At 33.1% G+C, this 26,744-nt stretch overlaps 1 protein-coding gene across 1 annotated transcript; it reads right to left on the bottom strand.

The window, feature by feature from the left end:
- Positions 1-267: 267 nt before the first annotated feature.
- lost (methenyltetrahydrofolate synthase domain-containing protein lost) lies at positions 268-25,441 on the bottom strand. The gene is made up of 13 exons (XM_068769327.1): positions 25,271-25,441; positions 18,389-18,611; positions 10,483-10,643; positions 10,241-10,327; positions 9,789-9,877; positions 8,914-8,988; positions 7,779-7,894; positions 6,684-6,801; positions 5,752-5,922; positions 5,089-5,178; positions 4,540-4,590; positions 3,595-3,765; positions 268-1,605 (listed from the first exon to the last, which is right to left on the bottom strand). The coding sequence occupies exons 1-13, from the start codon at positions 25,308-25,310 to the stop codon at positions 1,597-1,599; spliced, it is 1,401 nt and encodes a 466-aa protein (XP_068625428.1). The 5' UTR covers positions 25,311-25,441; the 3' UTR covers positions 268-1,596.
- Positions 25,442-26,744: the final 1,303 nt, after the last annotated feature.

Genomic DNA, 26,744 nt, shown 5'->3' with positions numbered 1-26,744 from the left:
GCTAAAAGGAATTAATTAAAAAAATTAATATTTGATAACATCTTTAATTATTTATAATTTTTTAAACTGAATATAATCTATTAACCATATCCACACGATCAAATATTACAACAAAATATATCTATAGTTAATAAATGAAACCATCACTATAAAAATAGAATTTAATTCCAATCAATCGGCAACGGTACATCACAACATTCAGTTTCACGATAGGTCACCTAGAATTGTCTAACTACTGAAAAGGAAAATAAAGAAAAAAAAAAAACAAAGTGTTAAATAAATTTATTAAAAAAAATACAAAACAAAAACGCTCGTCCATGCTTGCCACCCCAATGTAATAAAATTACAAAAGTAAACAGCAGTGTTAACACTTGTATATGTAAACATATTTATGTGTGTGCGCGTAAGTTGCGTGTGTATGTGTCAATGTACGCAAAATCAATGTTAGGAAAAAAAATGCTCATTTAAATGTACTCGTCTTTAGTAAAGCCTATACATAGCAATTGTACAACCAAAAATTTCGAAAAATATAACAATCTATATAAAAATACCTCTCATATTTATATCGCTAAATAAATCTTCTGACGCCTGAACAATTACACGAATATAGCTTCTTGTTCAATTTATCTTAAGACAGTAATCTATTTATCGAGTCTTGTAACCTTGACATAGTTCTAATAGACTTTAAACGTATCCATACCAACTCGCTTCGATATGTTAAAATTAGTTCTAAAACTTTATTAAAGATCATTAATTATCACACTACGAAACTAGTATTTCATACTCGAAGTTGGCACAAATATACAACAAGAAAGGCCACAGGAGTCCAAACCAGACTTTTAATAAAAATAAATAAATCTTAAACACTAATCAAATCCTTTTTCAAAATAATTTTTAACACAAGTTTGGACTCCCGCGCTCAAAAGCACCTTAAAAGTTTTTAAGACTTTATAATTCAGTGTACTCCCTACACTATTTACTAATATATAGCTTCTCTTTTACGGAAGAATGCATAGAATATATAAACTATTAAACAATCGAGAGACAACAAAGTTATATTATGCAGCTCTGTAAAATGTAACATTAGACTAGAGAACAACTAAACATCCAAATATAACTCCGTTAGGCGTTCATCAATATACTCAAATACAATCACCGTGCCGAGTTGAAGCGAAGAAAAGTAGGGGTAAAATAAAATCAAATAGCCTCTATGGTTAAAAAGCTTTCGTGTTCCAATTGCAATCAGTACTACAATTGGCGGAAAAATAAAACCATTTTGTGTTGCCACAATAAAAAAATCGAATACAAGTGATTTTGCAACAGAAATATTTAAAAAAATGCAAAATAAAGAGATTCGAACAAATGAACCGCACAGCACGTTCACTAATGGGTTACCAGGTGAGTATGAAGTATGGAGAGCGAGGGCGTCGGGGCCCGGGCGCGTGGGAAAATGAACCTTAACACTAATAAAAATAAATGTCGGAATGTGACAAGAGTCACGTCCGCGTGCAACCAAGCGACGTCTGTGATGTGTTTTATGCGTGTCGTTATCGTAATGTCGCTGGGAACCCGGCGTCGATTGCTTCGCCCGTCAACTCAGTGGACCTGGAAAGTAGCAAACAACCACTTTACAAATAAATACTTATATCACTATTCTTTAGTACTTCGCATTCTAGTATTTTTACGCATACAGATTGAAATGCTGGCTTATTATGGAAAGTACTTTTGTAAGCAAAATTCTCAAGATGCGAATGCGCGAGAGGACAATCTACAACTGCTTCTGGTGTTAAATTCTGAAAGAAATTCATATTATTCATTGACTACTAGTAACTCAATGAGTGGACGTTGAGTATTGGCTAACACGATGATAATGTACTCATGTCTTGTATCTGTCTCCATTTTTTGCAAATAAATATTTTTGACAAAGTACATCCCCAACTATCTGATATATGATTAACAACCAAAACTAACGTTTTATTAAACTACGTATTATAAAAAAGAATCGCCTATACCATGTAAGTCTCTATGGAGGGTTTTTGTCTAGCAGTTGATGTCTTATGGCTGAAATGATGATTTCTTAAAAATAGCCGTTTATTTGAAGAGATTTATGATGGTTATCATTTTGTAAAGAATATTTCTTACAAACGAACTTAAAAGTTTAATAATCAAAACATTTGAATTAAATCTTCATCAGGTGTTAGCGGGTTAAGATGGATGATATGATATCTAATGTTCTGCTGGAACCGTGTGCTGATAACAAAAATCAACTCAAACTTTCCTTCTTTCTCTTTTTTTCTATATAAATAATATTTAACTCAATGCGTTTAACAGTTTTTTTAATCAACGTTGCTTATTATAATTTACTCCAAAAATATTTGCACATGTTAACCAGAGATGTTTGTATCAAATTTGTTTTGCGTCAATTCTTTATTTTTACATTTTTTTAGCTATTGGGTAGTTATAAAACATTTAAAGAAATGAATAGTTAAATAGTCGTGACTTCACTTGAAATGTCAAAAATGTATCTGTATTAAGCATTATTTACGTCAAGTGGATTGACATGATTTAATGTTTCTTGAATTTATACATATAAAAATATCACTAACAAAATACTTCATCGTTTTTATAACATAGATACATAAATGTTTTGAAATAGTTTCTTTAACAATTAAGGATAAGGATTAAAGGAAATGAAGAGTTCTGAAAATAGATTTAACGCCAACGAGATGCCAACGACCCGACAGATAATACTAAACAGGTGGGCCGACACAGCTCGCTATAAAAAGTGTCACAGATAAAAATAAATCCATCGCAGCAATCTACTTTATTTTTAAATATTCCTCATGTTTTGGGTAAAATTAAAAGAATGAAAATATTTTTTTTCTAATATCTAGTAACACGTTCAAAAAGAAACTCAAATGATAAAACCGATTTTATTTACGCTATGGCTAGTTGATTTATTAAAGGATTTAGTTATCAAATAATATTCAAGAAAAGTTTACAAACATATAATTATGCAAGTTCTTTTTAGACAAATTATAGAATAAAAATAGAAATGAAATAAGAAAAATGAAATACAAGTATTTTTCAAAACATTTAACAAATAACTTATCGCCATAGATACAACACAAATTAAAAATAAATTCATGAAAAAGATATTCTATGTATTGTTGGACAACTATAGTAACTATAGCGCTCAACGCAAACGCAAATAGCAACAAAAGATCTATTATTATTTGTTTAAGTGCACAGTTAACAATTATGTTTCCAGTTACAATAATAAAATAAATAGAAGGCGCGAGATCACAAATTATCTTTCATCATGAAAACAATGCTGAGGTGTAAGTGTTATTTTTTAAAGTTTTCATGCAAAACCTTGTGACGCTACACAGAATTTTAATATTAAAAAAGCAGATAATTTATGGTGGACCCCTGGGCTTGTAAATTGTGAAGGCCCATTTTTTTGCCAGAGCATTATGTAGACATCCGCAGTCTTCTGTGACCCCTGGGGGTCCACCACCTGGACTTTTAAAAATTAAAGGTTTAAATATTAAAGTTACTTTATTTACACTATAATAAATAAAGGTCACGTACCACCTCGGGCTGCGGCGGTTGGCGTGGAGGCGCAGGCTCCACGCACAAGGTGCGCGGCTTTTCTTCACGAGGCTCATCTCCGTCGCCGCCGCCGCTGCCGCCCAAAGACATCTCCGCAAGCGCCGTCAGCACGCTCTCCATGTTTATTGCCGGAGCGCTATCACCTTCACCCTGGGGCAAACAAACATATGTTTTTATTACGGATGCGAGTCAATATTTTTTATCAATTAACATTTCCAAAGTGGCATTAGGCAATTCTTAAAGCTTCTGATGATGTAATGAAGCCCGAGGACTACCTGGGGATTCTCGGGTCGTCTCTTAAATCTGACAAGCTGTTCCACCGTCAACTTTACTTTTATAAAATCCATTCTTAGTAATTTTTAACATGCTTAATATTGCTTGCCAAGTCTCGAGCTATAGTTTAAAAATAGGCATTTCTGATGACCGCATTCTCAACCAGGGGGTTGCAAAGGGTTGCAGGTGAAATTTCGTTTCGTACAGCTGTCGAGCAGCTTTTTCGTTCTAGAAATATCGTGAGAAGTTTATCGATATTAATCTTTTATATATAATATATGGATATATAATATGATTATAACAACACAAGATTATTTGTTATTGATGTATGTATAAGAAAATAAAGCCAATCTGCTATCTTTGATGATAACATTTTTGCGACCTTTTCACAAATACACTTTCGAAAGATGAATAATATTTTAGGTTACTACGATTGTTCTATAGGGACCATTAGGCTGGCTAAAATTGATTAGTGCTGGAAGCAAAAATTTTAAAAAATATACATTACATGTAACGCCTGACGTGCTGAAAGCGCACATGCCTTTTAGGTCGGACACAAAGTATCTATTACCTTTTTAGCCATGTATTAATTAAAGGTCAATATCTAATAGGGTTATAACAAATAAAAAAAATACATAAAACGCTACCCACCTTTTGTGGTCCCGGTTTGAAGAAATGTAGGTAACAAAAGCCGCGGAAACCCTGAAAATTATTACAGTCTTAATAACTTTCAATCATTATTGATGATAATTATTTAGATATATCAGCAGAAGTATTAAGCGTGAGTATAAGTTTGAATTATTTTGTATTTCACTGGCTTAACAATTAAATATGTATGTGTAGAATTCGTAATAAGTTTTAACAGAAACAAATAACATATTATTCAAAATTACTTATATACTGCATAGATTAGAATCATCGGATTTAATTTGAATTAGGTTACTATTCCTCAACGAGCTATGGAGGGGGTGTTGCTTTTTATTTCTCTTTAAGGTCGAATCAGGAGTAATAACAGACATAGCCCAGCGGATTGCAAAGCTGGTCAGACCACAGCGCGCAGAACTGGCAAAGCGCAGCGTAGACTTCCACCTCAATGTAATCAGAAGACCTTAAGGCTGCTGGAATACGCTAGATGCTGCTTATAATTACACTAACGTTTTGAAAGTTTAATATATATTGTTAGGATTCCACAGTAATTACCTTCCACACCATGATCTGCGGCTTCACTCCGCGCTCAGTCAGCGCTTGCTTCAGATCGCGAACTCTTGTATTGGGACTGATGTTTGATATCTTAAAAAGTATACATTGCTTTAGTGATCATCATAATACACCAGAGGAGGTCGACCCGTCGCCTTCGATAAATGCACCTGACTTCCCTTTCCATATACGCTTCGTAATGTCATTTAAATTACCGATAATATATATGAAACATATGCAACTTTGAACACATTTTGTATAGTTATTCAAGTTTTTCAAAAAATATAAATACGTATTTAATAGCGGCTTGTGAAAAGATTAAAATTTTGACACCAGTTCCGAAATCAAGGATCTTGGCCACCTCTGTTACTTACTATAAGTTTGCATACTAAAAATAATATAATAAAAAAGATAATAACATAAGATAAGTATATGATAAAGTTTTTTAGTCGTGTCCCATTAATGACAGAAAAGTTAATACATGTGAAGATTACAATTAACAATGTAATAACAGATAATAACAAAATACATAATTATAGTTGGTACATCAGCAGTTTCATTTCAGTATCTTATGACACTTCGACACACGATATGCCTTAGCATTTTCCTTTTCATCGTATCCCTCGCTGTTCCAAACAATAGAGTACCTATACCATTAATATTTACCTTTACGGAAAAGTCGATAACGGGTCGCGGGCGTCTAGGGCGACGTGGCTTTTCATCTTTAGGATCCCTTTCCTTGCAGTCTTTGCCGTCCTTGGACTTGGTGCTGTTGCGCCGGCGACCGGTGCGTCGCGGCTTTCCTGGCTTACCTTCCTCGCCCTCTGTGGTGTTGCCCTGTGAAAATTTTTATGTTAGTTTTATAAAAGTTTCATTAACTAAAAGACATCTCAAACAGGCAAGTGTAGTACGTCCATCCACAAAGTGGCTTTACAGGTTGTAAGACGTTGTAAATTGCTGGAATTATGATATAAGAATATAACTAGCGATGTAAAAAACAGATAGTATATTTGGACGCGTAAGTATCATTTATAATTTCTATTTATAAATTATATTTATAATTTAAGGATATAAAAAGTACAAAAGACTATCTAACGATAAAGTTCTTCATGAAAATGACAGACAAACTATTTTTGTCCCAAAATAATATTATAATATTTATTATTATGGTGACGACGTATATTTTTTTCCATTTTGATCTAATGGGTGTTATATAGATTTAAGTTTTTTTACCATCTTTTGATTTTCTTGGACTTCGGAAAAATAATAACACATTACAATAAACGGTGTTATTACTCAAAGGAATTCCTTGCAGACGACCATAGTGTGAAAACAAGGGAAGGACAATTCGGGTGCAGTCGACGTATACATTGTACAAGATAGTTTAGAATATCATAAACATATAATGTACTCAAAAAGACTAATACATTTACTTATGTATTACAGAGATAAACATCAAATTTTGAAAATGACTGCTTAAACCAATTCTGACGATGAAAATATCACTAGAATAAGAGGGGAATAATTATAGTTTTAAGCTTCGCGATTGGTAACAGCAAATGAAATCAGAAGAGAAGAGTTAATAGTGTAAGACTTACTTCTCCTTCGCTCTGGCTCTTGTTAGAGCGAGTGCGCCTACGCGGACGCCGGGGCCGGTTGATCGTGCGTTCTTCTACGTCTGTGTCTTCTTCCTTCAACGTACAGGCTCGTCCCGCCCTATGCGATCATTTTGAAGCAATATAATTTAAATAAATCTATCTAAACAGGCTGATTGGCTATAGATATAATGCTTTAAAGGTGTGAATGTAAAGCTCATTTGCTGTCAATTAATCTATGCTACATCCTATCCAAAAATCAATGCTTTCATATAATAAATAACGTAATGCGTGTAAAAGGAGTTTAAAAAATTCGGATTATTATATTTTGAAATTAATTATTGTTTATCTGTCATTGCAAACTTATTACTACCACAAGTTATTGGCCAGTCTAATTACAATAGAAAAAATAAATTATTGACATATTTCAGAGCGATCATTTTATGCTGTGGTGGGAGGAATTAGGCGTAAAAGCTTTAACATCCATCCCTTTAAAGCTATTACACGTATTAATAATCATTAGTACATGAGATTTTCACCTATGCACTGACTCATCACGATATCTTTGTAACCATAACGTTAAGGAGACGCAGGAATATTCTTTTATGTTCCTTAGCTTTCTATATAATAAGAAACGAATATAATCACTACGTAAAATTAGATTTGTACTTCCTTTGAAATTTGTCGTAAATTAATCTTTACGTACTTCTGGTAATACTGGCTCTACCATGACAAAAAACCATTAAAATAAATTACAACTATGAAGGTACATATTGGCTTTTCATTTTGCAGCTTATTCTTGCGAGAAATTTAAACCATTATCTTCCACCAAACATGTAATTCCGTCAATGTAATGTGTATCACAATGTGACAATAAGATATCAATGATCCCTATTTTCTAAGTTTTCTAAGTTTATTATTAAAAATCATATAGCATTCAAGAGTTTGTAGTTGAACAAAATGTGTGGAACTTGGTTTGTTGATTCAATTACATAGTTGATATTAAATGTTATAATATTTAACGATTCAAAAGAGCGTGTAAATGTCTACTTGAATGAATAAATTTTGAATTTAAAAGGAAAGCAAAAACAAACTCACAGCATTTCGACTTCCCGCAGTTGGCCGAGTATTGGCATCAGTTGTATCCGGCGGTTTGAAAGCAGATGCCAAAGGATGCCTCCTGGTCTCTGACTCATTCGCTGAGTCTCTATCACCTATTTAATAAAATCATGTCGACTTTTTACTACTTCGATAACTCCTAATCAACAAAATTACACATAGGATTTGTTAAAATGAGACATATATATAATGCTTTGATATTTAAAATATTGTAAAAATAACAAAAAACACAAATAAGTAAATGTTTATTGCATTTAAATGTTATTAAATGCAATAAACATTTACTATGACATAACATTTGACAATCAAATAAGTTAGTTTTTGAGTATGATGATCCCCTTTTTTACACGAAATTTTAGTAAATCGTCAGTTTTGGTTCCTCACATAATGCGATCTCTCACGTTAAATTTTTATGCTGTACAATTTACAGTGATTTGTACAGTTAATAGTCAATTTTATATAAGTTTGCACGTTGTGACGAAGGTCTTGGACTTGTGTGTTGCCAGTGATGACAAATGGGTCAGAGAATGTCGTCGCTTACGATCGATGAGTCTCATAAGAGGGCTCAAAGTCACACGGAGAGCAATGTAGAGGGCTAGGCTCGGAGTTGACTGCGAGATCGAATCAAAAAATGAGGAGATCCGGAGAACGTAGCTCGAAGACTTGTTCTTCGGAAGTGGCAATAGGCGGGGCACATCGATCGTGCAGTATATAGCCGTTCAACGTTGTCGCGACGTGGATACGCTTTCTTTCACTCTACTAGATGGCCGACGACATAGTTAAAATAAGGCAATCTTTCAGAGATACCTATGCTTTACAGTGAGCGTGTATCGGCTGAAAAGAAAAAAAAGCAGCACAGGAGGAGTACAACAAGAGCAAATCAACGTGTATCATCTTTATAAAACTCGTTATACGTTGCTATACGAGAATACATCAAATCAATCATACGTTTCTCTATACTGCGGAACTAATCAAATATGTTATAAAAGATATCATACTGTATATCAAAACTTCTTATGAATTTTTATGTTCTAAATAACAATTAATTCTATATATACATTAGCTTCATATGTAAAGTGGAATATGGGCCAGTTAAGTAAAATTATTTAATTACCTGTGTTGGCGTGACAATAAGATCAACGGGGACATCGTGAGGTCCGAATAACTCTGCTGGTAGCGTATCGAACACCTGTTATGAAAAACTTCAGTTACTTATCAAAGTATATTTAGCATTCGTTACTTAGTACAGATCTGCTTAATTACGACGAAAGTCTACGACCAATGTGTATAACCAGTAACGGACCTCTGGCACTAAAACGTTGCCTCTTTGGCAAGCTTACGGTGGCTTGACGAGACACGGAGGAGGGTTATGCTCGAGACTTCTTTTAAAAATCGAATAAGGAAAGCGCAGATTTCGTTTTTGATTCAAAATTCCGTAGAAGACTAAAAGTGAACAATCCATTGGGCTATGTCAACCGACATTATTATAAAGTGACTGTGGGCAGATCACGTAGCGCGCAGAACCGACTGTCGACTGGTGCCTTAATTTTCGGGAGCAGAGATCACGGGTCAGCAAGCGCAGTGCAAGACGTACACCTAAAATGTGGACAGACGACCCTGTAAGGTCGTCGGAAGACGCTGGATGCAAGCTGCCTCTGATCGATTCTATGGGAAATCTATGAGGGGCCTATGTCAACCTGTGTAAAACCAGAAATTATGATAGTACATACACATAAATGTTTGTATCACAAAAGGCATGAGCAAAAGTAGTGATCCAAGATTAATAATATTGCATAATAATAAAAAATATCTTATTGTTTACGCAAATGTTTTTAATCATTGCCGAATGCTTTCCGACACTTAACCTAAACCTCTTCAAAGTAAACTAACTCAAGAGCTCCATTGTTAAACAGGCAGAGTGTCTACAACGGTTACCTGCAATAGAACACTAAGATTTGGCTAGTATTATACTTTAAATGTAACACTCACTTGACAATCGTGAACAGTGGTAGCGACCAGCGTTGTGGGTTTGATCGCTTTCATGTGCATCATGAGGCCAAACTCCAAGTCACCGTAACCTAGTCAATTCAAAAATTAAATTATTTCGCCTTCATCACCGTTTATTATAATTCATCGATGTAGTCGACAGATATCACATCTATTAATACGCATAGAATGTGATATGATACCATGCTCCTTTGTATTATTTTATTAAAAGAAAAGAAATACTTGATTATTCGTGTTATAAAAATTCTGCCAACAATCCGAGTTCTAAATCAACTTACCAGTCTGAAATATCTGTATATAATACTAAGTTAAAATAAATAAATCTCTATCAGTTTAAGCTAAAAATTATCAAAAAAAAAAACAAAACAAATAACAAAAGAAACACGATACAGATACAGTAAGTTATTAAAAATTAAGCAATTTACAAGTGTTACCTCTTCCTTTGCCAATGCGATAGCCCTCCTTGGATACTGCGACGGAACCCATCACGACCAAGTCTAAGGACACTGAATCTTCAATACCTACGTACAAATAATTAAAATATTATAAGTATCCACTAATATTCACAGGTATACATAATATCTGGCTGGAGTGCTTGTCGATAAGGGGTAGTTCAAAAGCAAAATTGCACGTTGAATATGAATTAATTAAGACACATACAGTTATAAGACGGTACCTATGGGTTGTCCGAAAGTCTCCATGCCATTGCGCGAAACAGCTTTCCGAATAGCGGCCGGACCGGTCTCGCCTTCAGGTAGCATCAGTCTGTTCAGGAAGCCGTTTTGCAGACGCGGCACCGGCACGTATAGTGACTTGTGCTGTTCCAGGCAGATCACCCTTTGAACAAAATATATTTTAGTTTTTATTCCAATAATTAATACAAAGTGATAAAACAGGTGATACTACAGTGCGACAGTTGCCCTAAGTAAATAGCTTCTTAAGTCGGTGACGAAATAACAATAATAATAATTTACGAACATTTCCATCCTAAATTATAAATTAATTTTAATTACCTTTATTAGGTAACATAAATATAACCTATAAATTGCCACCTGTTTTGCTTTGTTAATTTTTGGTATATGTGTGATAGACATCGGGATTTCAATAAATAAACTAATAATCGCTAGGACATACCCAAATGTAATTGAAAAAAAAAAACTACTTTAGATTTATCATAAAAATGCTCATGAGAGATATATTAAACAAAAAGAAATCAGGCGAAGTTTGTTTCAAGGAAATTTAATTTTGTTCATGTAGTAAATCAATTTATCAAAAACTTCTAAAAACCACGAATCAACACAAAATACACAATACTTAAATTGAAACTTTAAAGCTTAACATAAAGAGAAATATCAAATTTGTGGGTAGTCACAGAAGTCTAATGAATACTAAAACTTATTGAAACACCTAGTTTTCTTTATTAGTAAATTATTTTCGTTTTCAAATGTTTATTGTTATGTTTGTCACAACACTGTTAGTTCCAATGCTGATGCATTTACGACGCGGGATCAGGACACATGTCATGTGACATATGGATTTTGAACAATTGCCCTTGTGATTTATTTATCGACAATACAAATGATGCCGCGCTGAAAATTAAGGAAGAAAGTATAGAAGGAAACTTAAAAAAAATTATGAAATCGGCAAGGTCCTTCTCATGTTATAGCGTGACCAAGTGAACTAGGGATTTTAATCTTTATACGCATATTTAAACTTTTTTCGTATTTTGATATGAAAAATACGATATAGAAATCGAAATTCAAAAATTTGTATAATAAATTCCTGGCAGTCATGACTGCCCACACTACTATAGGAGGTTACCCCTATTGTGAATGATTACGTTTATATTTAGCTACGTACGCATCGGTTGTTGGTTGTGATCGTATGTCACAGTGATTCGGGTATCAAACAAGCAAGACTCGCGTGATGGAATTAAGAAGCGCTTTCACCGCTATATGAATCATAGCGAGAGAGTAGCAATCATTCTTGTAAGGCTGGCAGCGTTCCAATCCCGACACATGGATCATCGCTTTAAAGAAGACATCAATGCAATACGGCGGGAAATATTGCCAGTTTGAAAACTTAAAGGTGTCCAAAAAAATATTCGGCGATAAATATATGTATTATAGAAACTTTCTATTTATAAAAAAAATACGCATATGTACGAGTAATTATTTATTTTATTTTTAGCGGTCTTCTCGGTTGACCAAAAATGTACAACAAATTGTTTTTTGAATTTCATAAGTATATTGTCATACTCGTATGTTGATTGCTATAATTGTTTAAGATACACATTAAGCGACGAATTAAACATTAAGAAGGATTCATTACAAGAAAGCGATAAATAAAAATAAACAAGGACTCACCTTAGTAAATTATTAATTAAAAAATATGTACCTGTGAAAAATTAGTAATCGAAACTTTTTGTATAATGTTACATGTTAATGTCTATCATTTTTGTGTACATTATACTGCTAATTTTCTTTTTATTACATAAAATATGGAACAAAAAGCCCTTTACACTGTGCAAATGACTTGCTTGTAAACGCATCCTTAGAATTGTTAATTTACTTTTTTATTTAAATAATGAGACAAGCAGTTTATTTTCTGGTATTCACTGTTCGGCTAACACCTACTATTTTATATCTTAACTATTTTACCGACTGTACATAACCAGTGCTCCAATAGGTATATTAATTGTTGCGATGTTTTCACTGTACGACTTTATTTCAGTAGGCGCGTCGAGAAAAAGTTTTCTTACTAATATAGTATTTCCCATTTTAGCAAATTCTACTTTATTTAAATCCATATACACGTGAAGATTGACATTTTAGTTGGTTTAGCAAATTAATAAACCAGTGGGCAGTACACGTACGAGTCCAAATTAGGGAGCGGCCTTTGCTACGGGTCCAAGTGGGTTAGTGCAAGGAAAATGCAACACTGTATACGGACGCGTGAAGGCTGTCATTTGCGGGCAGTCGTTTGAATTAATTTAGTCCAATATTATACAGCGTCATAAAAACTTTTGACTCGCTACAATTATAATATGTAATCTATTCAACTTATTAATTTTTTATACCGAGGTTTGATTTACGGCAGTGAGCATAGTATCTGTCTTAAGGCCTCATTGGCAAGTTCAAAGTCACAAGTACCACGGAGGGGATTATGTTCGACATTACTTTACACGTTCTTTTGGCAAGTAGAAGCTGCAGTGGGCACATCACAGCGTAGAGAAGAGATTGCAGCAGGGAGCTTAAAGTTCTGGAGCGGACACCACCGACCGGCTAGCGCAGCGTTGGACAAAAGACTTTGTTAAGGTCGTTGTAAGTCGGAACCGTTACTATTTGCACTCGATAGGGAAGGCCTATGTCCAGTGGTACACAGTCTTACGGCTGAAAAGACAGTTTGAAATGAATCCTTTTACGATCTAAAGATAAACTCTAATAACATACGGAGGGTAGATTTTAGGTTTGAGGGTTGAACCCAGGCTTGGTCGCTTGCTATAGTCCGACCTAAAAACGCTTGAATTCCTAAAGTTCCTGTTAAAACAATGTTTATATATGCATGTTCCAAAATGAAAATTGCGGTCTTTTACCAAATAATAAAGTTTTTTTTTGAGCCTGTAATGCAAAATAAACTATAGAATGCTATATGCAAGACACAGTAACGTCCGAGACGTCATTGCCTTGATTGCGTGCATGAGATGCGTGCATGCGTGAAGTTTTTTCACTGACGATATAATCTCCAAAGTTACATAAATTGGCGTCCAGGCTGTCCTAATTTTGTTTGCTGTACTTGTGTATTGCTGTACTTTTTCTGTCTCAAATTTAAAGTTTGCGCTTATGAACAGATTATACTCTTGCGAAAATATCCGTTAAGAAACATCGGCTAATCACGAGGATTATTCGTGAAGTTGTTTAATAAGTATATTAGACTACTCTCATAAATAAATATCATGAATGTGGACGTATATATTTGAACAATATGATATTTAGGAATAGATTTACCAAATGATGTACTTTAATAGTTGTTAAATATTTATAAATAAACGGAAACAGAATAAATATAACATAAATGTAGATAACAGGATTGTATATTTAAGATACAGACAACATAACTATGTATTGTTATTATATATTTATGATGTTATGTGCTCTTATTATTAGTTTATCTAGCCGTAAGTTCTCCGAAAATAGTAAACAAAATAAAAGTACGACATTTGTTTCATTTTTTTTAAGCGTAAGTAGGAGAGAGCAAAGTGTAATAGTAAAGTGTAACCAAGTAAAGCAAAAGTGTTACTGCGTTGTTCTAATCGCACAAAATTAAATAATAACAGTAGAGTGCATGCGGGTTATCATTTGATAAACAATTATGCAAGTATGCAAAACAATGTTATGTTCCTACAGAAAGCTGGGTACGTGGTGTTCTTCCGCTGAAGTTTTTTCTAACCTTGATAGTAATTTAGATTAAGAGGGCAATAAACTCAATATTTACATTGTAGTTTTATTCATGTGTTTTCATTATTGTGTGGGTAGTAGCAGATTGTTAGGCTGAAATAGAACAAGTTTCCTCTCGCTAATATCGCATATCACAATTGATCGCGTGTAGTGGCAGATGTGACATGCCAAGCCCAAAACAATACGACGCTTACCAGAACTTCACTTTACTCGCCAAACACATTAAGACTTAACACAAATGTACAAAGCTGCAAATAAACCATTATAAACACGTTTTAATATAAAACAAGAACGCATCAAATACTTAAACATTCACAGATCAGGATATTAAAAATATAAGAAATATAGGATAAATTTATACAACCATACCATGTAAAAAATGAGTGACAATGTTAAAGGCAGTCAATATATGTAACAATTTAATTTCCATTACAGACAAAAATTAATTTCAACAACTTTGCTACTTTACTACTCCTGGAGATGTTTGATAGACGCGATTAACTCATTCTCACCCTGTATATATTATAATACAGTTGAATATCACAGCACCGAGTTTTATCAGTAAAGTAATTCTTCAGCGCTAAAATTACTTCTTCATATGGGATGTGAAAAAAAAACATTTTAACTATTTTGATATCTACATGTTTGATGAATGATCGTATATCACAGGGGGATGCCAACCCCCGATCATCCTAGATATAAGCGCTGGTGTTACTTCCGCCACTTCTTCCCGCGCCAACGCTTTCCGAAGAGCTAGTAGTGATATTAGGTAGGCAATAGCAACGAACCATATCGAAGTTCACCCCCAATTTGCACTTTTTGTTAGATTTCTAGGCGAATATTATATACGTATTATATATATATATATATATATATATATATATATATATATATATATAAATGTAATGTATGTATCTACACCCTAAACTGCCCTCTCCATATCTCTCATCACCATCGAAATGTTGTCTGATAGAGATAGCCTCTTTCACCTCTATATTAATTAATTCTTTTGTATTATTGTAAAGCAATAAGCAGGCAATAAAGTGTAAATAAAATAAATAAAGAAATTTATAGTTGGAAGCATAGAAAGCGCTATTTCTGAAACTGCTGGCCAAAGGGATGTACCACCTATCTTATATATGTGGTGGAGCAAGAGTCAAGTTCGTCGTTATCCAATATATTTTTTTGCTATCAAGAAGGCTCTGAATTGTTAGAAGCTAGAGGTATCACTTACAAATGTCGACACTTATTATGAAAAGAAAAAACAGCGAATTCAGCCAGTGAGCGTAATGCATCGTTGAATAGATAAAGAAAAAGCATTTACGCTTCAGCAAACACGTTGCGCCTAATAGTAGCATGTGGTACGGCATGGGCTCTTACAATCGAAACTAATAGTACCAAATAATATAGCCAACGCAATCGGAAGATCGAATTAGTGGCTAGAAAGGTAAACAAGTGCGTGTTCGTAAGTAACATATGGTATCATAGAATATATATATTAATTTTCGTAAATATGTTAATGTAAAGTGTTTTAACTTGTAGATAAGTGTTCAGACCTAGTCATTAATTATGTCGCGTGTTTAAAAGCTAATAGCGCTCTTTTTAACAAGAGGGCGTGAATAATTATTAAGTTTAACGCCGCGTTTACAGGAGGCTACTTTTTTTTAAAGTTTGTGCAAGTAACAAGATATTACACACAAGCAACATAAAAGTTAAAGAACTTCCGTAACATTCAACCGCATGTAAACGCATTTTTAACTAATTACTAGGAACCGATGAGGTTAGTGACGGATTTTTTAAAATTAACTATACCGTGGACATGTCCAAACCTGCTTAAAAAAGTTCTAACTAGAAATTATTTTAAAAATTTGCACACTATAGTACTGGAATATTTCTATATATCTATGAACTCGCATATTTATACTGTACCAGTATCAAGAAAGAATCACGTCGAAAAAGCGACCATATACGGTAGAAAGATAAACCAGAAATAGTTTCTTGCTACATAAGAGATTACGATTAACAACCAACGTCGTTGCAATAAAATTACGACCAAGAATACCATTATCAGCGAGGTACTTGTTTTCAAATGGCTACCTCTACAAGAAGTTGTTAAACGTATATAATGAAGTGCAGTGGCCAAGAAATTGGACGTGGTTTCGTAATTGGTACGGTCATGCCGGCACGCTATGCCGACACTACAATAACTGGTACCGAAAACAAAACTTATTGCCCGTTTGCTGATCAAAGAGCATTGTGGTTTTTTTATGTTATAGCAAAAAATAATAACGACTTTCACTACAACTTATTGACAAAAAGATCTCAGTTCTTAATAGCTATTACAGTAACATTACTTTCTTACATAGACGCAGACAAAAATTTAAGTCTGTTACAGAATAAATAATGTTAATTTCACTACATAAGAACAAAAGTATAAAAATGCTAAAAAATATTATTTTCACAACATAACGAAAACTTTAACAATATAGACGAAATTTAAGCCTGTATCAAAAACAAAATCACTAGAAGCCAGAAGAATAAAAACATAAAAAAAATGTAATTACACAAAATCTTATCTAAGGTAAGGTCGATAAGTCTCTCATGCAAGAGGTAATGGTCCATAGGTCAGTATTGCTTGATAGATCCCGGTATTATTTCTACCGTTAAATTATACTGCATAGGTATTTCAGTATACTGGATTGAGTATGCTCTGTATCTAATATAGTTGCTAGGATAATGAAACCTACCATCTCATACGTCTCATGTTTGCCAGAGTAGTGGTAGTAATTGTTATAATAGAAGTAGTGTTAGAAGTAGTTTAAATTAAACTAAATTAAAAATCCTGAGTAGAAATATCTTGGGTTTTATTCTTATAGCGCCAGACTACTACATTGTCTGTCCAAAACATTGAACAAAAAATTCTTAGCGCAAATTCTCAGTAGCAACACGTGTCTCGATTTACAACAAAAAATATTTTCGTGTAAGAATGATTTTCACCGTTTTTTCCGCTTACATCCTCAATAAAGCTTCGAGTCAAGAAAATATACAAAGTTATGAAGTAAAGCAGTCGTTGAAACTACGCTAACGTTGTTTAAATAAAAATTAATTTAGTTTTATAAACGAGAAATTCATTTATCTATGAAATATCTCTGGTATAATAAGTATTTCCTAATATTCTAATCAGCGCCTGACGAGAAGAAAATATATTCTTAATTTTTGTATTTATTTACTGAGTAAAGGATAATAGGTCATACAGCTGACTTAACTTTAAAAACGATATGATGTATAATTAAAATTAAAAAAAAAAAAAACAATACAGGTAGATTACAAAAATTGAACATTCTGGAAACTCAAAAACAGTCGCTGTTTTATACATTACGAAAGAAGCACGTTCCTAAAGGTCTTACTGTAATTATTTTTTTTTTAAATTTACACTGCAGACATTTTACCTGCGATTTGCTAACTTGGTTTTTTAATGTCACTTATATTGCAACATAAGATGCAATTGCAAATTCTGCGGTTTCGGAGGGACATGGTATAAAAAAAAAGTATAAAACCTCTTTTGAAATTACAAAGCTGGAGGGCTCGGGACCCTATATACTAGTCTTACCGAATTAGTGTTACTTGTGAGTAGTTTTTGTAGTAATAACGTAAATAAACGGTGCTCATAAATTTTATTCCAGACTTTAAAGGTAAAGAAGTTTGTCTATCCCCAGTACTATTTTTTTTTCAAGGCTGTAAAAGTTTGACACACCATGTCGTTAATAGGACGACAATGCAAATCTAATATATAAAATTCTCGTGTCACGGTGTTCGAACTTGAACTCCTCTGAAACGGCTTGACCGATTTTTACCAAATTTTATATGCGTATTCAGTAGGTCTGAGAATCGGCTACTATCTATTTTTCATACCCCTAAGTGATAAGGGTTGTTCACCCTTAAAATTTTTTTTTATTTTTTTGACGAAATTTTTTGTTTTTATACAAAAATACATACAACCCTAAATTTTCACCCCTCTACGATCAACCCTTATTTTTAAATTGAAAATTAAAAATATTTTTTTTGCAAAACAACGTTTGCGGGATCAGCTAGTATCTTATAAATTTATTATTAATTCTTACTAACCTCACGGGCTCCTGCGGCTTGTCCGGGTTTACTTTCACGGTATTCGCGTTCTTGAACTCATCCAGTTCGGCTAATCTCGCGGCCGCTTCCGGGGCGCCTTTGAAATTGGGGATGCGGTTGAACACCGGACGCGGGAACATAGCCAAAAGATTGTTTTCCAAATGCCGCCATACTTTGAGCCGGTAGGCCTGCTTGGTCACCTCTTGTGGAAGCGGTGAATTTACTGAAATAAATATGAAACGTATACATTAACAATCTTATGTAAAACTAGTAGTCCTCCGCTTCGTATGACTCTTGGTCTTTTGTGGGTATGTCGACGATATAGAACCAATAATTACCTACAACAGCTGTACTTTAATTTTAGCATTTTTTTAAATCGTTGAATTCTCTTGCGGGTTAATTTTGTAAAATACATTCTAAGTTGACCTCTATCAGAACGGAATGTTTCTTTCAAATTTCAAGTCTCTAAACTACATGGTTGCCGGTATATCGCGATGAGTCAGAATATATATATTGATGATGACATAAATATAGTAGATAGTATACGAACTATAGTATAGTAGGTAGTCTAAGAAGCGTGTGGCTTGAAAACACAACTGAACTGTCGTATGCAGACGAAACTACACCTTACATTGTAGTAACATATTACGTCACTCACTCCTGGTTTTGTGATTACTCAAAACTCAAAACACTTAATACTTTACGCCTTGGTTCTCGCGGGTTTTGATTTACAATTAATCTTTTATAGCATATATTTATATAAAACACAAAAGCGTAATATATTCAAAAGCGTTGAACTGATGGATAGTATGACAATGACTCCCAATGTTATGCTCCTTGGGTTTTGAAATGCCCCCTTGCAGCGAGCCGGTAGTTCTAATCAAGTCTGTAATATCGCTAACTACAGCAAATCCGGACTAAGCTGATACCTCTGTTAAGTTATGTATTAAATTCGAAACATATTTATTAATTTGCCCTATTTACATTTTGTCTAATGCCTAAAGGCTTTCTTTCCTTTGGGTATCCTCTACAAGTATATCCGTATAACATCACTTAAAATTATTTTTGTTAAGACGTCAAAATCGTTGTTAAAATATTTTTATTTAGTCAACAACAAAAAGCCTATATTTAATAAAAACATTCCTTAGTTTTTTCATACTTTATTTAAATTGGGAATCTTTTCTACTTTTATAAAACTAATAACAATTTAAAAAAATAGTGCAATTGAAAACAACTCGTACTACTCTCCTCTTCTTAATTATATCCGGTTGTGACGTTTATAATTTACTATCGGCAATTAGCCCAAAGCATATCTATACTATTCAAACTTACATACCGATATAGTGCTACCGAAGCCGCTGCACCGCGCTTTAGGTATGTGGGGGAACGTTCCCTTCCGTTTAGTTAGTCTGCCGTTAACGCCTTGGCGGCTGCGCTTATGCGCCTTTTTTCACGGTTCCTACCACTGCATGTCTTCCAAGGTGCGGTAGAGCGTTCTCGGTAGCACACTATCTTCCTATTATTTTTGCCAATAATCAATACGCACTCACTTACGTTGCGGATGGAACATTAAACTGCCGCGATTCTTCATTTAAATCAATAATAAACGCACATAAAAACCACTAAAATTTACACAAACATTACTAAAAATACCAGGAGATAACATAAAATTCATGAGCAAAATCCGGTCACTATGCTTAAATTGTAGTCAGATTTCTTTTATCAGTGTAGCGGTAGTTAGATATTTGGATTGATTTTTAAAACAAGGTCAGTTCGTTCTCGTAATTCCTAATAAAACTTTTCATATACGAGTTACCCCCCAAGTATACCCCTGTTATACTGCTAAAACCGTGTTTCGTTTCTCTTACAAGTCTATTATCAATCTTATCTTTGATATATACCGTATAATGTCTCTAAAAGCTAATGATCTACATATAGAGTTACTGCAGGAATTCTTCTTTAATGTTTTCAAGGATATTATTATAACAGTGCTGATAGTTGGTGCAACGAATGTAATACGTTAAATACCAACCTTTATGAATAGTATTATTGGGCTATAGATGTAAAAACTTTAAAGAGGTGAATGTATTGGTCATTTACTCTCATATAATTTATGCAACGCCCCATCCAATAATCTATGGTCAAAATATAATAATGAACTGAATAAAGTAAGAAAAAGCTTTTTAAAAACTCGGGTTAACACATATTAAAAATCTATCCCAGCAGACTGTACTACTATAAGCTATGTGCCTTTCGCATAAACGACCCTAAAAAAAAAAGTTACATTAATTTTAGTGATCCTTTCATACATGGTCATTGTAAATAGGTGCAAAAGCCTTAAAGCTTTTTGCTGGCTGACAATCACTGTTTAAATTTCTGAACATATTACTCAATTATTAGAGGGACTGGAAAGTAATGTCGTTTCTGTCGACATATTTTACAGAAACACCGATTGATTTTTACCGCTGCGTCATTGAAAATTGGTATACTTAGATGGCAATAGGTTATTGATAACCCAGGTGAATAAATTGTTGATCAGAAATAAAAACTTGTTAAAACTAAAAGCTACATTACTTTCCGTTCCCACTAATATTTTAAACATAACTGCATAAAGTATATAATACATTACAATAATGTTTATAAAAGTTAAAAGTTTTAACTTGTTAATATTTCCGCCACTACCAGAGTAATTTTCAATTACCCACAACGGGACGTAGCGTATCCCCCGGTTGAGAAACGCGGTCTAAATAAAAAAATCTTAATGATAAATTATTTAAATTTAAAATTTACGCATGGGCATTGTGATATATGTACAAGTGAACATAAGATTTTCGAATTACTTAAAAATTAAAGTAAAAATAACATTTTTTTTTAGAAAAAGGACATAACAACATTTATATTTAAAAAAGCACACCTAATAGGCCGTGACATTAAGCTAGACGATTTCTAATCAACGGTAAGGACAAATAATCACTGTCTAGTGACCACATTACCGCATCGATAGATTTCGAAAATGAAATTACGTAGGTAGATGTGAATATTTTTAAGTCTGTATTAAAACTTCCACTATTAATTTTATGTGTACAGATAGATAATAATTTAATTGCGGATTGTACAGTTTAATGTAATAGTTTAACTATTAATGTTCATTCAACGGAAAACTACGTTTAGCTTCGCCCTGAGTATATATATCGTAACACATTTTCTTTTCAAATCAGGATGTTTTGCTAAATGCATCCCAACCTTTTTTGATCTCTATGCATTTTTAGATGTTTCCCGAGATCGAATTGTCGTTGTCAGGTACATGACCGCTAAACACGTTTGGAGTTGCAACCCGGACTGAGGTCACATCCCGGGGACTACATGGAACGTAGCTTAAACTATCCAAGAGCATACCTTCTCATTCAGGTTAAATAATTGATGTGAAGGTTGGAACTGAAATTCCTGAAGGAGATCTTCGAGTGCCTTTATCGCTCTGCCTCAAACCTGAAGAAACTAATAATGACTACGGACAAATATCGTTTGTCCACTATGAAAAAAATAAAATAAAAAAGGAGCATAGGATATACATATTATAGTTGTGTATTATAAGCAGTGTCCGATATAGACGCCCATTGTTAAGCATAAGGCCTCCCCCAAAAATCGCCAAAATCACTGGTCTTACACTGCGCGCATCCAGCGGGATTAGAGAGTGTTGCCTACCCGCTTCTACTAGCATGTGGTACCTACAAGTAACTGTCGATTTCAACGACCATTGGTTTGCACGAGTTATGTTTCTGTGTCCTTGATTCTTCTGTTGATCCTCATTTCTTAGCCCTATATGGGTGACCTCGAGCCTTCTTATAATGCCAATCATAGGACAAAAAATTAATGAAATAAATCGAACACATTTCAACAAGACGATGCAGAGAGCACACTGTCGTTTATAGAACAAAATTTGCCTCCGGTACTTATCAAGGTCGCGTCGCGTATATTATTCAGCGTAATTCAAACACCTGTACACATACGCACAGTGTGACTATAGCATCACATTATTTACAAGAATTATTAAAAGAAAACACTACCAGACTATACAAATCAATTTGTTATATAAACTGGAGATAACTAATATCGTTCTTGTTATTTACAATTTACTATAATATAAAGATTAATTAATCTCGTCTTGTGGGTAAACATAAGTGTTACTTAGTTAAATGAAACATACCCACTAAGAATTTATAAACAATGACTTAAAACCTGGGTGTTTAAAACAATTAAACTGCGAAATCAAGATTCACACAATTATAAATATGTTTGTGAATCTTTAAAAAAGAAGTGTACATTTGTACATATCAAAAGCAATATCTTCTCAGCATATGGATGCACCGTGCGGATGTCGGATCCATCGCTTTGCAAGAAGAGTTGCGGGGTGCGATACTCGCGACTGACGACCTGCATAGCAGGTTTAAGAAGACCGAAGCTGCTTTTAAGGCCGGTTTCAGAAATGAGATTATGTTCGTCGCTCTTCATTGGACCACAATCCTTCAGCAGGTTACAGAAAGATTTCGCCGTTACACCTTTCGCTTCTACCTACACTAGACACTTCTGTATGAATATACTCATAGTTATTTCGTTGACTAGAAAACAGTCAGAACTATTAGTAATGAACAATTTTTAGATTCCAAGGTTCTATCTTCAAGGATTATTTATTGTTTATAAATCTCCATCATGAATGTCCAATCAGGAGCCTAGTCGAGTACATAAAAAATGACGTAGGTAATCAGGAAAAATGTATTATACCGATAATTTGTCGGTAATTTTAATAAAATTTAGTTTAGTTTTCAATCGTAAACATAAGCAAAAGATTCTTATCAGCAACATCATACAATCACGACATCAAAATGCGCGAATGAATCACTAAGAACGAGAGACAACACTCACATCCCCATAATAAATCACTCAAAATTTAATAATAAAAAAAAAACAAATGAAAGGGTAGGTAGGTACGGTTTTATGTTAATACGCCTATGAAACAATATAACTAATATTGAATTTAGATATTCTATATTTAAAAATCTTGGGTGGCATGACATTAAATAAACACCTGGCTCATTCATAATTATTATCATAAAATTTATTACTCGTAAATAAAAAGTTAGTGTTTATCATTGTAATAGTAATTAATATTTATCTGCTGGCTATTAAATAATCACACCATGAAGCTACCTAAAATCGTAAATAGTGTTGCCATATTCTGAACAGATTATATTCAAAGATTTATTACAACAGTTTTTTAAAAAGTAGTGTAATATTTTTCATTAAACTAATCTGAAAAGTAATAAATAATTCACTTCTTCTTGGACACTGCACAGAAAAATTAATGTGTAGATACCCAGAAAATTCCCTGATGCACTTGGATCTAAATAATTTTAAGTGTAACTAAAGTCTACATATTAAATCTTATATCTAAATGTGGTCACCATGGACACAGACATGTCAATTATTCAATACAAGTGTTGAATATTTGACACAATGAGTGGATCAAACTGGTTTTGCCATCAGATGAAGAGTGTAGTATCTCCTAATATACTAGTATAGATTAAAGATATTTTGTTTTATTATAAACTGATAGAAGTAAAAGGTTAACATTAACCGTCTCTTATGGCTTAGTGGGTTGATACCTTCCACTCAAACTTTGTGTAAACATTTTTAAATATCGGAATATTGATGATAAAGAAGGTAATATTGATAAGTTTACAATTTCAATAACAGAGATCTATATAATTATATTGAGCTATGTTGTTGTTGATAAATGTAAGAATTTAATATTCTTAAAGTACCCTCAAAAATAAACTAAACATGTATATCACATAATTTGAAATTTAATAGCAAATTTGCATTCCACATACACTTGAATTTATATTCTATGATATTTGTGTTCAACTCTGTTAAAGCTATGTGCACTTGGTTGGTTGAAGTATGCCAATAAATAAACTTTGCAACAACATCTCTCAACATAGTTATGATTTCTGCAACCATTGGACTTAATTCTAAGCATATGATTTTTAATAGATGATTTTAAATAGAATTAATTTGATTGGTATTACTAACATATGCAAAGAGGGTATCTTACAAAAAAAAATATTTACAGCTTGATCAATAAGTCATACTGGAATTTTACAAAATAATTGTATAGTAAATATTTTTATATAGCAACTGTTACAGCTATTATATAAAAGAGTTTACAAAAAATATGAAACATTTATAATAAATTTATTGAGTAACAAGGTAGGCAGACTTTAACCGTGTTTTAGCTCTACAACATAATTTTTTTTAATTATATCTTGGAGAAATAAACCTAATATCTAAATAATAAATACTAAGAATTTCTTGACAGAATGAAGGTAGGAATAAAATGTTAGTTTGAAATATATAATTGATATGAACTTTTTCAAGACATTCGCGATAAAGAAAAGAGAACGGCGTCAACGACGTAATTCGGCTTAATAAATCAGTTGCATTTTTATACAATAGTGGGTAGAATAGAGGAATGTGAGTCATGTTTCACACTCCAATTAAGATACCCACAGTATCAACGACTAATAGCGAGGAAATCACCCAAATACACTGGAAACGCAAATGCAATTAAACGCAAGTGGAATTACTACCGCGCCACTTGATTGTAAATTATTTTAAAATTAATATCAAATAATTTCAAACCCCTAAATATACTTTTCAAAATTGAGGGTACATCAAAATACCTTCCATTTCTGATTATAAAGTCAACAACTTGGTATAAATAGCCACTATTTGAATAAGTTAGGGCTTTATTTACTACAAAATAGAAAAGAAAACAAGGCACTACAATGTTGTTAAATTATTGACAACAAATGCGAAACTTACTGTTTTCAGCCGCCGCTGCTGTAACGTCTCCGTTCTGCATTTTGATATTTATCGCAATCGGGAGGAAATAGGTGTATCCCACGATATTTAAAAGGAAATCATCAAAATGAAATGGAAAATCAAATCCTTTTGCCGGACAGAACCGTCACACACAAAAATAGAACGCGAATAAAAAACAAATGCAACCAACTTCGCAACTCCGATCGGTTGGGAGGAGTACCAACATCATAAATTAAAAATATGCGTTTTGTTCTTGCTAAATAATACTTACGAACTATTTAGCAAGAAGTTTAAAATTTAAGTTTCGAATTTTTTACATTATATAATGTAAAGATTTTGGATATTTAGCACCTTCAACAAAAAATATATATGTCAATATTTTATTGCCGTAAGATACGACGATCCAATTGTTTTTGAGGTGCATATAAATTTTTCGTTTTAAAGAGGGAAATTCAAAATTTCTTTATTAAAGGAGGCAATTACCTGCGCTTCTGAATCGTCAGTATAAAGTTAGAACATATTTACTGTACATATCTTGCAGTAAGTGCTTGACCTATCGTTTAAAAATATGAAGGTTTGTTTAAGCAATGGTTATTTTAAATAAAAGTACCTTTAAGCGTGAATGCCTATAAAATTGGTTAAATTTTTTGATTTAACAAGAACAACAACTTTTTAGAGATTTATTTAACACAGAATTTCCTGTGTTATCGGTATGCCTAGTGAAATAAAAAAATCTAGGTTAGTCCAGGCTCGCAGATTTAGAATCCTGTAAGCTAAAAGCTATGCTTTAAAAATGTAACTAAAATAATAATAAACTAGTTTTTGTAATTTTCGCTTTAACTCCAACAAATAGTATTTTTTAAAGCTTAATAAAGTCATCATGAAATACTCTTTATTAAGAGAGACACTTATCGTTTCATTTTAGTACATATATATGCAAAATACGAAAATATTTTCAGAGGTTTCCAAGGGGATATTCATGGCACATTTTTATACTATTGTTATTTTTAATACTTACTCGGTGATGTAAATATCAAAGGGTTGTTAAAAGATATGTGGTTACTGGTAATTTTAGTACCACTCTGCGTTGACAGGTAAATAATACTTATTAGGCATTAAGCCCGCCATCGCACAATGTTTCTATATTGTAAAAAAGTTAAATTCTGTAAGTTGATGATACTAAACTATACTGTTTTATAAAAATATTGAATGACTTAATTATAAACTTCTATGGCTCTTGCTGTTTATAATCCCAGAAATTTGGGAAGGAAAGAGGATATCAAACATCGAGGCGTAATATATTTAAGAGTGCCAAGGTTATCTGACACAGATAATACTTAAATTTTAGTAAAAATAGTAATATAATAAAACAACGTAGTTTGTTTGTATATAACGATTATTTAAAGCAACTTGAGCTATTTATTAGCCGAACTGGAAAATATACATCACGCCTTTTATTTATATAAACTAAAGA

The sequence above is a fragment of the Battus philenor genome, unplaced genomic scaffold (genome assembly GCF_028537555.1).
Source record: "Battus philenor isolate CCGP_79_NKW_IND1 unplaced genomic scaffold, ilBatPhil1.0.hap1 SCAF_28, whole genome shotgun sequence".
Classification (NCBI taxonomy): Eukaryota; Metazoa; Arthropoda; class Insecta; order Lepidoptera; family Papilionidae; genus Battus; species Battus philenor.
Note: the sequence above shows the minus strand (reverse complement) of the source record. Positions and strands in the feature narration are given on the sequence as shown.